Below are 15,782 nucleotides of genomic sequence, written 5' to 3' on the forward strand. Positions count from 1 at the left end.
CATTAAACAAGAATCCCATAGAGCAGCTTTTAAAACAAATTTTTGAGAAGCACAGAACTATACAAAAAGATGTATGAAAAAAAGCTATAATCTCATTAACCAGAAGCAATAATTAACTTTTTGGTCATTGCCTTACAGTTTTTATTTTTTATTCTAAGTACATTTTTAAAATAGGTGAGGAAATACTGAATGTTTATTTCATATTCCTTCTATAAACAAACAATGTCAATTATTGTGTGTCATTTATCACACTGGATGTTGGGAGTCCCTTTGTTCATTTGTCAAAATTACCAAACTGTTAACGTTACTGGATGTCTTTACATTTTGTTTTTTGCTAATGCTTAACATGATTTCCCATTTCACATTCCTGGTGTGATTCAAAATTAGTGAAAAAAAATTTTTTCTAACTCTTAAAATATTAACATCTATAGAAAAGCTACATATCCCTATGTTAGTGATTAATATGTTGAAAAGTTTTACTTAACCATATTCAAGGAAAAATAATAAATAATGAAGTAAAATTAGTATTTTCTATTAGGACCACTGATTTATGTTTGAAATATATATGGTAAGTGTCAGAAAGTTGAAATGCATTGTCTTAGTGTCAATGTACCTTTGTTATAGGCTGCCTTCTGAAAACCAGCACATTTCTTTTTTGGTACATCTTGGCATAGATAGACAAAGTCAAGAGTTGTTAAAATCTGAGTTCTGATACCTCTGATAGTCTCCTTTCCTTAAGATACTGGTTGGTTATGTGTTTTCTCTTTGTTTCATACTGATGTGTATCTTTAAAGATAAAAATTTCTCACTCATGTTAAAAGTACTTTAGAAAAAAGTTGACTGTCAAACTTTTTCTCTTTTTTTTCAGGTCTTCAATTTTGCAAGCAGAGAGTAAAAAAGACCATGAAGAGGTAAAATTTTATCTACTTAATTTCTTAAGCATCATCTTAAGATATTTTTCTGATGATAAAACATATTGATGTGTTCATTATAGAAATTTGGAAAATCCTAGTTAATTACAAATCTTTTTTTCATAAAAGTCTATTGTCCTCAAGCAACATTCTTAAGTTTCACATGGAATTTTACAACTGGACCTATAAGGAGAGACCTTAGAGATCATCTCTTGCTGTCTTTTTAAAAGCTCAAATTCAGAAATGACCTTGTGACTGCTGCTTTCTGGCAGGCTGTTAGTATCATGAGGCAAGTTTAATCTATTCCCTTCTCTTACCAACTCTCTGAGACAGTATTTGCTGCATTAAGAACATAGTGGCAGATGTAGCATGGCAGGAAGCAACTAAAGCTTAAAACCTTGGGGAAATGAAAGACAGAAAAACAAAAATTTGGGAGTGTTTGTTCTTCCTCGTGAGTCTTTTGTTTTTGGCTCCATTTTTACTTGTCGTTCACCAAATATGGAAGGTAAGTTGTTACTATATAATTGTGCTGGTAAAAGACAAGGTTAGAAATTATGTAGAGATCAACTTTTATTTACTTCTTATGGAAAAGAGTAGGTATTAAAACCTACTTCTGGTCTCTGAGGAATACAGACATATGTCTGTTCTTTGCAGGGTTTACCAAACAGAATATTAGGTTAGCTTTGTAAGGCTCCTCAGGCACTGGAATACTTGAGAGTGAAGCAGAGGATGTGGGGCAGAGAGTGTTTTCTGTGTTATTTATAAACCTGAAAGGGAAGTATGTAAAATACATGCACAAGGAATATATTTAGCTCTTAACTTTTTTTACATTGGTATTAATCATGGTATCTGAGTCCAGACTGTCTTATTTGGTGGGGATTAGAGGGGGGTGTGATATAAAAAGATAAATATAGACTATTAAATTACAGTTTAACATGATAGCTATATTTTTTATTTCCTTGTATGAAATAAATTTGGGATTTAAAAATAACAAATCTGTTCAGTGTTCTGTTATACCTTCATATGTTGTACATATATATGCTTTTGTATATAGGAAGGTATTTATCTCATAAGAAAGATTATATGTTATTCTAGTGAAACTTCTATGTCAGTTAAATATTAAACATTCTCTTTTAGAAGGGAAGCATTGTAGGAAAAATATTAATCGTATTTTTCTATTTTTTCCTCTTGCAGTGGATCTGTACAATAAATAACATATCTAAACAGATATATTTAAGTGAAAACCCAGAGGTAATATTTTTATTTTATGTATCCAGATCTGGCAAAATTGAATAATTCTGTGGCTTATATGGCTTTTATTGTATTTTCTCAAGTTCTGTAATCTTTTAATTTGCCCTTGAATGGGCAGCTTTCATATATCATGAATAGAATGAGTATCTGGTCTTCCTAGAAGAGTAAATTATTTCAGAACGTACTGAAATCAGTCAACCAACAAATGTAAGTAGACATCAACCTTGTGTTTAGCACTGTGTTGAGCACCATGGAGAAAGGGGATATAGAAGAAAAATAGGCCATGGCCTCTGTCCTCCAGGAGCTTATGTATGTGGGAAGAGAAAACTAAAACTTTAAGTAACATTTCATATAAATTGAAAGTGTATGGTGATGACTGAAAGCTTAAGATTTCAGAATATTAAGATCAGTATGGGCAGGAACGTACAGTGGAGAAAGGACAGCCTCTTCAATAAGTGGTGCTGGGAAAACTGGACAGGTACATGTAAAAGTATGAGATTAGATCACTCCCTAACACCATACACAAAAATAAGCTCACAATGGATTAAAGACCTAAATGTAAGGCCAGAAACTATCAAACTCTTAGAGGAAAACATAGGCAGAACACTCCATGACATAAATCACAGCAAGATCCTTCTTGACCCATCTCCTAGAGTAATGGAGATAAAAACAAAAATAAACAAATGGGACCTAATGAAACTTCAAAGCTTTTGCACAGCAAAGGAAACCATAAACAAGACCAAAAGACAACCCTCAGAATGGGAGAAAATATTTGCAAATGAATCAACTGACAAAGGATTAATCTCCAAAATTTACAAGCAGCTCATGCAGCTCAATAACAAAAAAACAAACAACCCAATCCAAAAATGGGCAGAAGACCTAAATAGACATTTCTCCAAAGAAGATATACAGACTGCCAACAAACACATGAAAGAATGCTCAACATCATTAATCATTAGAGAAATGCAAATCAAAACTACAATGAGATATCATCTCACACCAGTCAGAATGGCCATCATCAAAAAATCTAGAAACAATAAATGCTGGAGAGGGTGTGGAGAAAAGGGAACACTCTTGCACTGCTGGTGGGAATGTGAATTGGTTCAGCCACTATGGAGAACAGTATGGAGGTTCCTTAAAAAACTACAAATAGAACTACCATATGACCCAGCAATCCCACTACTAGGTATATACCCTGAGGAAACCAGAATTCAGAAAGAGTCATGTACCAAAATGTTCATTGCAGCTCTATTTACAATAGCCCGGAGATGGAAACAACCTAAGTGCCCGTCGTCGGATGAATGGATAAAGAAGATGTGGCACATATATACAATGGAATATTACTCAGCCATAAAAAGAAACGAAATTGAGCTATTTGTAATGAGGTGGATAGATCTAGAGTCTGTCATACAGAGTGAAGTAAGTCAGAAAGAGAAGGACAAATACCGTATGCTAACACATATATATGGAATTTAAGAAAAAAAAATGTTATGAAGAACCTAGGGGTAAAACAGGAATAAAGACAGAGACCTACTGGAGAACAGACTTGAGGATATGGGGAGGGGGAAGGGTGAGGTGTGTTAGGGCGAGAGAGAGACATGGACATATATATACTAACAAACGTAAGGTAGATAGCCAGTGGGAAGCAGCCGCATGGCACAGGGAAACCGGCTCGGTTCTTTGTGGCTGTCTGGAGGGGTGGGATAGGGAGGGTGGGAGGGAGGGAGACAAAGAGGGAAGAGATATGGGAACATATGTATATGTATAACTGATTCACTCTGTTATAAAGCAGAAACTAACACACCATTGTAAAGCAATTATACCCCAATAAAGATGTTAAAAAATAAGAAAAAAAAAGGATCAGTATGGATTTTAGTTTTAGAGAAAACTCTGTGGAGATGGCAGAAACCTGAGCTAGGTCGGATTTGTCCAGATTCTGAGGAAAAGAGAAGACATTGTAGATAAGAGAATAAAAACAAAAGCACAAATGCAGAAATGTTGTGTTTGTGAAATTAGTTGTATAATTAGAATTGAAAGGTCTTGTTGGAGAATAACAGAAAACTGAAATGAGCATACAAATCACCTGGGGACCTTGTTAAAATGCATATTACGTTTCAGTAGGTCTGGGGTGAGGCAACCTGAACTCTCAAGTTTTGCCAGTTATGCTTTGAGTAGTGGGTATCAAATCAGATGAAATCAGCAGTGTAGACAGAGTTGTAGATGCAGTCCAAACATGCAGGCAGAACCCGGGGTGCAGAGAACTCTGGAAGGACCAGTGAGTCCTAACTGCAGTGTAGTTGGGAAGAGACTTGGTTTAAGAGAGGAGCCATCTGACCTCTGCCAGTCTTGGTAGGCCCAGCTAGGCTGTGAACCCGGCCGCCTCCCAGGGCTGTTTGGGGCTGATGGGAGGCTGGGGGTGGGGGTTACGGTTTCAGTTGAGGCAGATTGGGGCTAATTTCTCTAGGAAGCCCTACCCTTCTAAGTCTTAAACTGTTGTTGGTGTAGCGGTTAATTAGACAGGACTGTTGGGGGACATGTAGGAGGCCATTATAGTTTAGGCACAAATTGAGGGTCTGAACATGGTGGTAACCTGAGGGAAGAGAGAAGAATGAATCATAGAAACAGGTAAAAAGAAATTGGCTGGACTAGTTAGTAACTGACCGATGTAAAGGATGAAGAAACTGACCAATATAAAGGATGAAGGAGACAAAGATGACTTCCAGGTTTTAAGCCCAAATGAAGGGAAGAACAATTTGGAAAAGAAGAGTTCTGTTTTTACCATAATGGTTTTGAGGTACCGTCCAAGACACATATGATTTGGATGCCTAGGAAAAAAGTTTTGAACTAAAGAAGCAAAATCTCATGACCTGAAAAATATTAGTTATTTCTGTTAGCTTTATAATGATCTAATGAGTTTAATCTAAGAATATCAGTGCTAACTGTAGAGAAGTCTTCTGCTTTTAGTAACTTGATCTCCTGCCAATCTTGCTTTTTCTTTCTGTTATGTCACTTGGGAACAACAAAAAATTAAAATGCAAATTAGATGACTTGTTAATACCTAAGGAATACAAAGGGAATATAGTGTTTGGATTTGAATAAGTCAGGCTTATTGTACTCTCCTGCCAATTATCAGAAGTCAGAGTTTTAATATTTTCCACATTATCCAGAATTATTTTATTTATATTAGTGAGAAGAAATTTTGATCAATTTGTGGCATTGTCTTCATACTTTTGCTAAGACACAGAAGTGCAAAAATGTTTTGTGATTATTTTTTCTAATGTACATGTTATTTTATTTAGCTTGTGTTTTTTTTTTTTTTTTTTTTTTTTTTTTTGCGGTACGCGGGCCTCTCACTGCTGTGGCCTCTCCCGTTGCGGAGCACAGGCTCCGGACGCGCAGGCTCAGCAGCCATGGCTCATGGGCCCAGCCGCTCCGCAGCATGTGGGATCCTCCCAGACCGGGGCACGAACCTGTGTCCCCTGCATCGGCAGGCGGACTCTCAACCACTGCACCACCAGGGAAGCCCTAGCTTGTGTTTTAAATAATGTTTTAAATTATTTAATAAGTTTAATATTTTAATAAGTTTTAAAATATTTCTTATGGAAAGCTTTTTTTCAAATTTGGCCGAAAATATCCATGATAACTTTATTAATAAATACACAGATATTTCTGAGCATAAATACATTCCAGAAAATCATGAAAACTTCAGCATCATAGTTATAAAATACTTTAATATTTTGTGACTATTTCCTACTCCTTTTAAATTTCTTTATTTAGCAAATTTGAGTGCCCATATGCTAGGCACTGTACTAGGTGCTAGCAATACAAACCTTAATCTAAAAAAACTTTGATAGTTAAAATTTAAAGAAAAAATATTCCCTATTATGTATATTAGTAGAAAAAAATCAGATTTTCCCCCTAGGTTTACAGGAAGTAAGAGGAAACTTAAGTTATAATGTTGTGAAGTTAATTATGTGTCTTAATACTAAGACAAGAGAATGTGGAACTACTTTAGTAACTTCAATTTACATTTTAAGTGTAACTCAGGGACATTCTGACAGTTCAGAGAGTTATATTTAAACTTTTGGTTTTCTTGCTTTACTAATTCGTCCTTTTTTAAAAAAAAAATAGGAAATTGCTGCACGAGTAAATCAGTCAGCTTTGGAAGCTGTCACTCCTTCCCCGTCTTTCCAGCAGAGGCACGAGAGCCTGCGGCCAGCAGGGTGAGTTACCAGTGTGTGGGCTATTTAAAGAACTATATGGGCTATTGAAGGTGTTAGCAAACACTTTGATTTTAGCAGTGCTAGTTACATTAGTACGAAATAGTTCTAGAAAATGTATTTCAAATCGGTAAATTTACCAGCAAGAGTGCTAAATAAATGATGATTCCAAATTTCCCTTGTGTTTGTCTCTAGGTTAAAGTGATTTACGTTTCTGGATTTAGTAATTGTAAAGAAAAAGTCTTTTGATAAAGTCTTTTGACAAAGTAGCTGTGATTTGGGATTGTGTTTATTAAAATTTGTTCTCATCGACTTATAAAATTGTATTTTCTTTTCTCATAGTTTAAGTGTTTAATTTCCCAAAGAGAAAACTAAATGCAATGCCTTCTTCTTTTCTTCTGTGCTTAGACAATCTCGGCCACTGACAGCTCGAACCAGCAGTTCAGGATCCATAGGATCTGAGTCCACAAATTTGGCTGCCCTCTCTCTAGATTCTCTCGTTGCCCCAGACACCCCAATACAGTTTGACATCATTTCTCCTGTGTGTGAAGATCAGCCTGGCCAGGCAAAAGCCTCTGGCCAGGGAGGCAGGTGGGTGATAGGAAGGTCTGTAGGGCTGTAGGGCTTATGAGCCAATTTCTACAGTTGAGAGCCATCTCTCATATATCTTGTGCATCAGCTATGTTTTACTTTCTTTGTTTAATTACCTAACAGAATTTTGATAGTTGGAGAAGAATCATGCAGGCTTTTCTCTGTTTTTTGCCTCAGTTAAATGAGTTTAGATAATTTAGTTTTAAAAATACTCAATTCTGAATTGTTTATCAGATCTACTTCTAAGGTATTTACTCATAAAATTACAGAAGAAAGATGACAGTCCTATTTTTCCGTCATGACAATATTTTTAAAATTCTTGAGAGTAATACATGTGCTACAGGTTTATTAGAAAACATTATCTAGGGGACTTCCCTGGTGGTCCAGTGGGTAGGACTCTGTGCTTCCAATGCAGGGGGCCCGGCTTCGATCCCTGGTTGGGGAACTAGATCCCGCATGCATGCCACAACTAAGAAGTCCACATGATGCGACTAAGAAACCTGCATGCCGCAACTAAAAAAAAAAAAAAAGTTATCTTGTTTCAGAATAAGAAATCTCCAGGAAGGAACACTGTCATGCTATGAATTATTAATGAATTACCTTTTGTTTATATAATGAGAAATCCTTGTCAAAGCAGTTAAAATTTTTCTTTGGCTATGGATGAAGGAAACGTGGCTTAAGGCAAATCATTTATTAAGTAGGTGGGGCACCTAATAAATTGATAATGTAGTAATATGGAATATACATGCCCATGACCAAGAAAAGATAATTTACTCTTGATCACAGAAATATACTTAGCATTTGATATGATAGGTCAGACATGTATTAGGGAGATAATTTCATGTTATCTTAAAGCCAGTGTTATTTTAGAACCACTTAGCTCTCTGTTTGTCTATAAAACCTACTTTGGATTGTACTTTTCTTCCTTCGTTGTGGGTGTGTCATGAGCCATGCACACTAAGGAGGGAGGGAGCTTCCACCTCTAGTTAGCTTTTCTTCTTGCATTCTGTTACGTATGTCTTGAGAAATACAGGTTTAAAACTAGAAAATGTTCAAATTATCATAGTTAACTTGCGACATGTACTTAGAGGACGTAAAAAAAGGTTTTTTACAATCCAAGGAAATTCCTGGCATTTTTCTCATGTACCTAAAGTTGTAGCTAAATTAGCCATTCTCTGTCCTACTTTATTTAAATTCAAGAACTTTTGCAACATGTTTTATTATAATGTTGATTTTTGTGTGTCTGTGGCTAAACATGCAATCTGTCCACATCTTCTAAAATATAGTAACTTTGAGTTCAGCCTGTTAACTTAGTGTGAGGGCAGAGGCCTTCATCACAAGTTAGTTGGTCATCAGTAGTGTTCCTTAACAGGAAGGGGTATTTTGGAGCTTTTTAAAAATGTGTGTACAAGGTTTTGTGACTTTTAGTTTTTAACTCTGGGTTCAGTGATTGAGGTTCCTTCCATGTGGCTCATGGTAACTGACCTCTGGTTCATAATTTTTTAAAATACTTTTCAGGCGTACAAATCCATTTGGAGAATCTGGAGGAGGTACAAAATCTGAAACTGAAGGTAAAACAAGTGTACTATTCTTATAGTTTAGAAATTCTCAGAGCAGTAAACTGTGTGAAGAATTTGGTGTTTACATTTCTTTTGCTGTATGCTGTTTTAATGGTATCTATACTTCACAGTTTTCTCTTTTCACTCATAGTACACTTAAAGCAACAGAACTTAAACTTAAGATTTCATTATTCGCACAAAATTATAGATTATGATACTTTTGACCTCATAGTCAAATTTTCATTCCGTAAGATATCCTTTGACCTTTTCCTAACAGCTCGTTTTCTTCTGGTTTTGGAGCATAACTTTTTTTTTCTTTTCCCCATAGCTATTTACTTCGATATAATTTCAAACTTACAGAAAAGCTGTAAGCATAGTAAAAGGAATTCTTTTTAACTCAGAAGTACCAATTGCCAAAGCATAACCTTTTGCTATTTGAGTTTGAGATCTTAATTTTTCTATAAGATGAACACTGTAGTTAGGAGTTATTTCTAAATGCTTCTGCTGTGTTGAATTTTTCATTGGAAAACCTAAAGAAAGCAGTGTATTTTATTCCTTAGGAAAAGAAATTTGGGATTTAAAAATCCATAATGTACCTTGTTTTGTTGTAGATTCTATTCTTCATCAGTTGTTTATTGTCCGATTCCTTGGTTCTATGGAGGTGAAATCAGATGACAATCCAGATGTTGTTTATGAAACAATGCGCCAAATCTTAGCTGCCCGGGCCATCCATAACATCTTTCGTATGACAGAATCACATTTATTAGTCTCTTGTGATTGTTTAAAGTAAGTAGTAACCTGTCCCTCAAAAAACTGTAGGAAAAAATGTTTACATAATTTTAGCCTAATTAAAATTTGTCTCCCAAATTTTTAATTATTATTATAGGTTAATTGATCCACAGACACAAGTTACAAGGCTCATGGTGAGTTCTGCATGTTTAAAGCTTTATTTTAAGTCTCTTTGTACATATACACATCTTACATCTTTATAATAATCCTGATTCTGTATATTCAGATATGGTAGCATGAATTATGATTGGTCTTTAGGGTGTTATAATTGAGTCTATGGCTATCTCTACAAAAAAGTTGTAACATTCCTTGTAACTTAAAGAATCAATGCAATCTGGTGTGATACTTAGTATTTATATTTATCCCTCAGTTAGGGAGCATATATCATACACTAAAGAAACTAAAAATTAAATTAAGGGATTAAAAGGCCAACATGATTGAGTTTATTTTATAATTATCTGTTTTGAAATGTGCTTCTAATTAATCATTTAATAATATAGACTATTTTTGTTACTGAATTTGAATTTGTAAAATGTGTTAATGACTAATAAAACAAATTCAGTATTCAACAACCTTTTAATTTCCTGACAATCCAAACCAAATATGACATTGTTTGTTCTTGGATTACCATTCGGTTAAGAAAAACAATTGACTCTAATGTTCTATTTAGGATATTAAATAACTTAGTACATGAGTTTGTCATATATAAGAGGGCTGTTTTAATGGTTTGAAAAATTTCATGTTTGCTTCTGATGTTTTCTGTGGCAGTTTCCATTACCCAGTGTAGTTTTGTATGCTACCCACCAGGAAAATAAGAGGCTTTTTGGATTTGTTCTTCGGACATCAGGAGGGAGAAGTGAAAGTAATCTGTCATCAGTCTGCTATATATTTGAATCAAACAATGAGGGTGAAAAGGTACGTGGCTTTTCAAAATGTGTTTCTGTTGTGAAATACATGTCATAGTCAAAGTTCTTACTAAGATTTCTGGAGAAAAACTCCCAAACTTTGCCTAGTCCAGCTGAGTTGCTTGACCAAAGTCTCTTGTTTTGAGGAGAGCTGAGCTGATGGGTTGGGCCATCTGACTCCACAAACCTGTATCTTCCTGGCCATTGATAGCTGTTGCAATCTTCTGGCTTTGTTAACTTATCCTGGGAATGCAAAATATTCCCATAATCAGCCATTTCCAAATGTCTTCATCTTAGAGTAGCAGCAGCAGCTGCTTGCTTTGTTCTTTGCAACTTTACCTTCTCAGTAATGAATTTGAGATAACAAGAAGTGGGGTATGTGAAAGAGGTGAGAACCAGCAGTGGGAGCTCACAGACTCTGAAGAAAATACACAAAGGATTGGTTTTGGAGCTGGAACATTCTTAAATCAGCTTTTGTTTGAAGCAGTGTATTAAAATGAGTTATAAAACTAGTTACATCAGCCATTTGAATACTTGATGTAAGAACTGCCTGAGGTTTTCTTACTTGTTCCCCCTTTAGATTTGTGATTCTGTTGGACTGGCAAAACAGATAGCTTTGCATGCAGAACTGGTAAGAATCCAAGACACTTAATTATCCAAGAATGTTAACTAAAGTAATATAAGATCTTTCATATTAGCAAGTAAATAAAAATGATTTTGCTATGCGAGGTTAACAATAGATGCTATTGCTGATACATAGCATTTAGAATTTGGATAAATGGCTAACATTAGAATGTAAATCTTTGGTGTGCTTTCTCATATAAATGCAAATAATAATTTGAAAAGGTTACAAAGGTAATATTAATTGACAAGTTAAAATTTAAAGTTATTTCATATTTAATTCATTAGTTGTATTCATCTGGTCTTCAGGATCGCAGGGCATCAGAAAAACAAAAAGAAATAGAGAGAGTAAAAGAGAAGCAACAGAAAGAACTCAGTAAACAAAAACAAATTGAAAAGGTATGCAGTCCTAATGTCTAGATCTTCTCTGACTAGATATGATATTTATGAAGAGTTTCCTTAATTCAGCACTGTGACTTTCATATTGGAAATTTCAAGTGAAGGTCTGTTTCTACTTGCTCAGCCACTTCATACATAACCAGATGATTCATAGCATAGCAGAAAAGGATGACATCTGTCTTCTTGGCTGTGCCGCACGGCTTGTGGGATCTTAGTTCCCCAACCAGCCCTCGTCTGTGAGAGCTCAGAGTCCCAACCACTGGACTGCCAGGGAATTCCTGACATCTGTCTTCTGATACAATGTTTACATTATAGTTATATTGACATGTAGTGTGACTTGCTGTTTAGCAAACATACTACATATTCCAGAAGAGGTTGGAAGGTTGTCTCTGTCAAAGTAGGTCTTTTGAGAGGAGATATATATATGGCTTTCATCAATGGTAGTTGTGTGTGTGTGTGAATACACACACACACACACACACACACACATATTAGAGAGAGGGAAGGGAGGGGATGTGGAGTGATTCATTATGAGCCTTTTCTGTAGTTTATAATGAGAGATAATGATGGCTTGAATGTAAGTTGTTGGCCATAAAAGTGGAGAAGAGTGACATGTTGGCTTTTATAGGTTTCCTAGAAAAGTGTCAGATTTTACTTCGGTGTTGCATTGGTTGTGTGTAGTCTTTCTTTTCAGTAAGTTGCCAGAATTATGCATACATATTTATGACAGAAGAGTTGAAGTGGCTCTCAAGTATGTATTTAACTGCTTAGTCTCCTATTTGATTGCAAAAAATTAACTTTAAGTTTCTTTTCTGTCTTTTCCACTAGGACTTAGAAGAACAAAGTCGGTTGATAGCTGCTTCCAGTAGACCAAACCAAGCCAGTAGTGAGGGGCAGTTTGTTGTCCTTAGCAGTAGCCAGTCAGAAGAGAGTGATTTGGGAGAAGGAGGAAAGAAGAGAGAATCAGAAGCATAAACTTATCCTTACTTTTTGGTTGATATTCGCCCCCCCCACCCCTTTGAATTTGTTGACAATTTCTGTGGTGAAATGGCACAAGGTAACAACAATGCTGAACTATCAAGGAGACTAAAAGTTATATTTGCTTGTTTATTCTAACTTCATTTTTTAAACTACGACTGACCTTGATAACTTAGGTTTGCATTGATTTTTTTTTTTCCCTTAGAAATAACATACTGTGCAGTAACTTCAAATTTCACATGTCTAAAAGAAACCTGTTCATATCCCTGAAGTAGAGTGCTGAGGAATTACAGTTGCTCAAGCCTGTTCTTCCTTCAAATTGTGAACTTATTACCTTGCATTGTAATTGGCTGTGACCATAAGAAATCATTTATTCTTCAGCTTCAGATATTCATGGATATGCTCCCTCTCTTTCATTAGGAACAATTGCTGGCAGGCAGTGAGGAAGCTTTTGACTGAATAGGTTTAAAATCCTTATACAGATAATTCTACAAGTTTGCAAATATTTTAACAGTGTTAAATGTGCAATAGAACTTTTACAAAATAATCAGAATAGAGATTTTAGACTTAAGGTTTCAAGTTGTGGCAGGTGGTACTGTTGATTTCAGGGCATTTTCTTGGATTGCTCGCATTTCTCTGATGTACTACACCTGATGCCAGTGGGAAAGAAGCTTAAGTGTCTTCATTTCAAGATTGCTACAGCCCTTGGCATTTTATTATCACATTCTTAGTTCTCAGGTTGGGACTTGAATTGTTGCTGCAGAGCAGTAATGGTTAAAATAAGATTTTGGAATTTATTAAAAGGGATTTTTTTTTTTGTTCAAATACATTTTAGATTAGGATTTAACATGTAAAGATATTGTTACAGGATACATTGTATTTTCTGCATTGTGTGAAATAATTTTTATTGAAAATCAAGTGACATTTAGAAAGAAGTTCTATAGCAATTGTTTCCTGCTTAAAAATTCTCAGAATTTAGTTTAAAAATGTAATCTTTTAAATTTCAGACTGATAGCCCACAGTATTTTCATAATTCCATGTTTTTATAAAATACTGATCATCACTTTATATCCGTGAAGGCAAATAATATATGAGAATAGAATAATTTGCACTAATTATTGTAAATACTTGTCCTCTTTAAATAAGTAGAGCGAAAGGTCTAATTCCATGAAAGACTGAAAAGCAATTGAGTGCTTGTTATAGGAGAGTCAACCCAGGAAGGATTTTAACCTGGTACCAAGGTTAAAATGACATTTCTCTACTGCCTAATTCTGTGTCAAAACTTTTTTTTTTTAACTTGGATTTTTAACATTGCTGATAGAAATTATGTTCCTGTGTTTCACATGTAAAAGTATATATGGCCAAGTTAAATATATTGAATAAAATATTTTACACAGTCATGCATTTAAAATTTTCAAGAGATTAGCCACTAAGACTAATTTTACAAGGGAAAAGCCTTTTGTTACATAACATATAGTTTTTTCTTTTTAGTTCTGATTTAGAAATGGCATATAGTTCTCACAATATAGTGTGGATGTTTCACACTGTATATACATTGTTTTCTGTAGGAATGGGATAGATAATTATATATAGGATCATGATTTTTTTTAGCCATGTGCCAAATGGGAATAATGATTACTTAATCATTATTTTGAAGCCTTATGTTACCAAAACATATAGTAAAAAAGTAGAAGTTTATGGAATACTTTCTGAAAAAAGTTTATTTTGTCCTTGCTAAAGGGAATGCTTTTACAGTAGTTTGTGTATCATTCCTGTCGTAGAAATTGAAATTTCTTCTGTGGTCAGCATTTGCTTAGTCACGGCAGGTCCTGCTTTTAAGACCTTTTTGAGAATTAGTAAGCTTTTTGTTTCAGTAAGTCTTTTACTATAAAGTTGTCACCTCACTTAGTTCAGGTGTAACTTGTCAGCCACCATGCAGGGAAGGTGGTCAGCATTAGGAGGCAGTTTTACTAGGCTGGTGCTTTGCATGGTAGTGTACTACAGCCCTTGGTGAGCACTCTGGGTCAAAGTGTAGGCTAAAGTTAAGGGTACTGGCAGACTTAGGGATGCTGGACAGATTTGTGGTTCCTTTTACGTCATGTTTTGATAGGAATTTCCACAATAACACACCCATGTCCATAGGTCGGACCAAAGGGCTTTCCAGTGCCAAATAGAAGTTATGTGTGGGTTTAACAATTTTAGATGATTCAACTTCTGTTCCATTACTGTAGAACCATATGAACGATTCCATTACTGCAGATATTTAAGGATCAACTTTAATAAATTCTGTGTTTTGTTTAAGGAAGGCTCCCCATGGATTTCTGCGTAGTGTTAAAGCTGATCTTTGTTACCCTTTGAAATCCCTTCAAGCTTTTGGATGCTTTGGTGGTGATTGAATTAGATTTTGGGATATCTTTCTCAGACTTGAACTTGCACTTAATGGCTTTAGAAATTAACAAAACTGATTCTTTAAAAGGAAAGAAATTAAGTCTACCTAATTCTGCTAGGCACTCTTGCTACCTATGTCAACAGTACTTTTGTAACTATGGTAGTGAAGTCAATAGATAGGAAACTGATGATTCCTTCCCCCTTGTAAAATTGGGAAAACTTGCTAACAAGGGACTAAAACTGTTGCCTTGAACGCAGTCCCCAGTCTAGTTTTTGCCATGTCTACAATGATTACTTTGTGTTTAATTTCAAAAGAATTCTCAGATTCCACAGTCTAGGGGTGGTAAATTTATGTTACTTTTATGCTTGAGGAAAGGATAGTAGGGTGTGCATACCATTCTACATAACATATAATCATATGTGGTAAAGGCATCTGAGTTAATTTTGAGTTATATATAGGAACTGCAAGTACTTAAGATTTGAATCTTCTTATACCTGTTGACAGACCCTAAGAGCCTGTGTTTTGTAAAACCTCTGCCACCCAAATTAATAAAATGAAAATATTAACATTGGTTTTGATAACAGCCTCCTAGCATTCAAACTGTACTTTAAATATTCAAACACACTGATTGTAGCAAGCAAGCCTTTGACTTTATTTTTATCAAGTTTGGCTTACTTTTCTTTCATGAGATTTTTTTCTTCCATATTAATTAATAATTCGAAACTGGAACTATATTATACTTTTTAACCAATCTCTTGTGGCTGTACTCATGTAATTTACTTAGGTTAATATGAGAACTGGGGATTAAGTTATAACTAATGTGCAAAACCACTTTGTATATTTGGTGATTTTGTAATGTAAGTGAATTGGTTCATTCTTGTTTCACTGATATTGTTAATCATGCATATACAATTAAAAATTATGCTTCATTTCCCTTTAGAATTAAATTTGAAAAACTCGACTTTATGTGATGGTGGTATACATGTGGAGTGAAGAACTTATTTTTTCATTTTGTCAAAATAAGTATTCCTGACAAGGCTTCAGGAAGTATGCTGTTAGGAGATTTTTAATGTATAATAAAGTCCATGATTTTTTTATAGTCTTTTTTGTATGAAATATTTGATATATACTCTGAATTTTACTTCTCCAAGTAATTTCAAATGATGCTT

The 15,782-nt window shown here is 34.8% G+C and overlaps 1 protein-coding gene across 1 annotated transcript in view; it reads left to right on the plus strand.

Moving 5' to 3' along the window:
* Window positions 1-13,089, plus strand: part of APPL1 (adaptor protein, phosphotyrosine interacting with PH domain and leucine zipper 1) — a 31,763-nt gene extending 18,674 nt beyond the window's left edge. The window contains exons 12-22 of the mRNA XM_007451765.1: window positions 869-911; window positions 2,106-2,162; window positions 6,294-6,385; window positions 6,791-6,973; window positions 8,492-8,544; window positions 9,144-9,318; window positions 9,419-9,455; window positions 10,090-10,236; window positions 10,807-10,857; window positions 11,157-11,246; window positions 12,075-13,089. Coding sequence (XP_007451827.1) covers window positions 869-911; window positions 2,106-2,162; window positions 6,294-6,385; window positions 6,791-6,973; window positions 8,492-8,544; window positions 9,144-9,318; window positions 9,419-9,455; window positions 10,090-10,236; window positions 10,807-10,857; window positions 11,157-11,246; window positions 12,075-12,221 — 1,075 coding nt within the window. The 3' untranslated portion in view covers window positions 12,222-13,089. The remainder of the gene's footprint in view (window positions 1-868; window positions 912-2,105; window positions 2,163-6,293; window positions 6,386-6,790; window positions 6,974-8,491; window positions 8,545-9,143; window positions 9,319-9,418; window positions 9,456-10,089; window positions 10,237-10,806; window positions 10,858-11,156; window positions 11,247-12,074) is intronic.
* Window positions 13,090-15,782: the final 2,693 nt, after the last annotated feature.

The sequence above is a fragment of the Lipotes vexillifer genome, unplaced genomic scaffold (assembly GCF_000442215.2).
Source record: "Lipotes vexillifer unplaced genomic scaffold, Lipotes_vexillifer_v1.1 scaffold521, whole genome shotgun sequence".
NCBI classification, from domain to species: domain Eukaryota; kingdom Metazoa; phylum Chordata; class Mammalia; order Artiodactyla; family Lipotidae; genus Lipotes; species Lipotes vexillifer.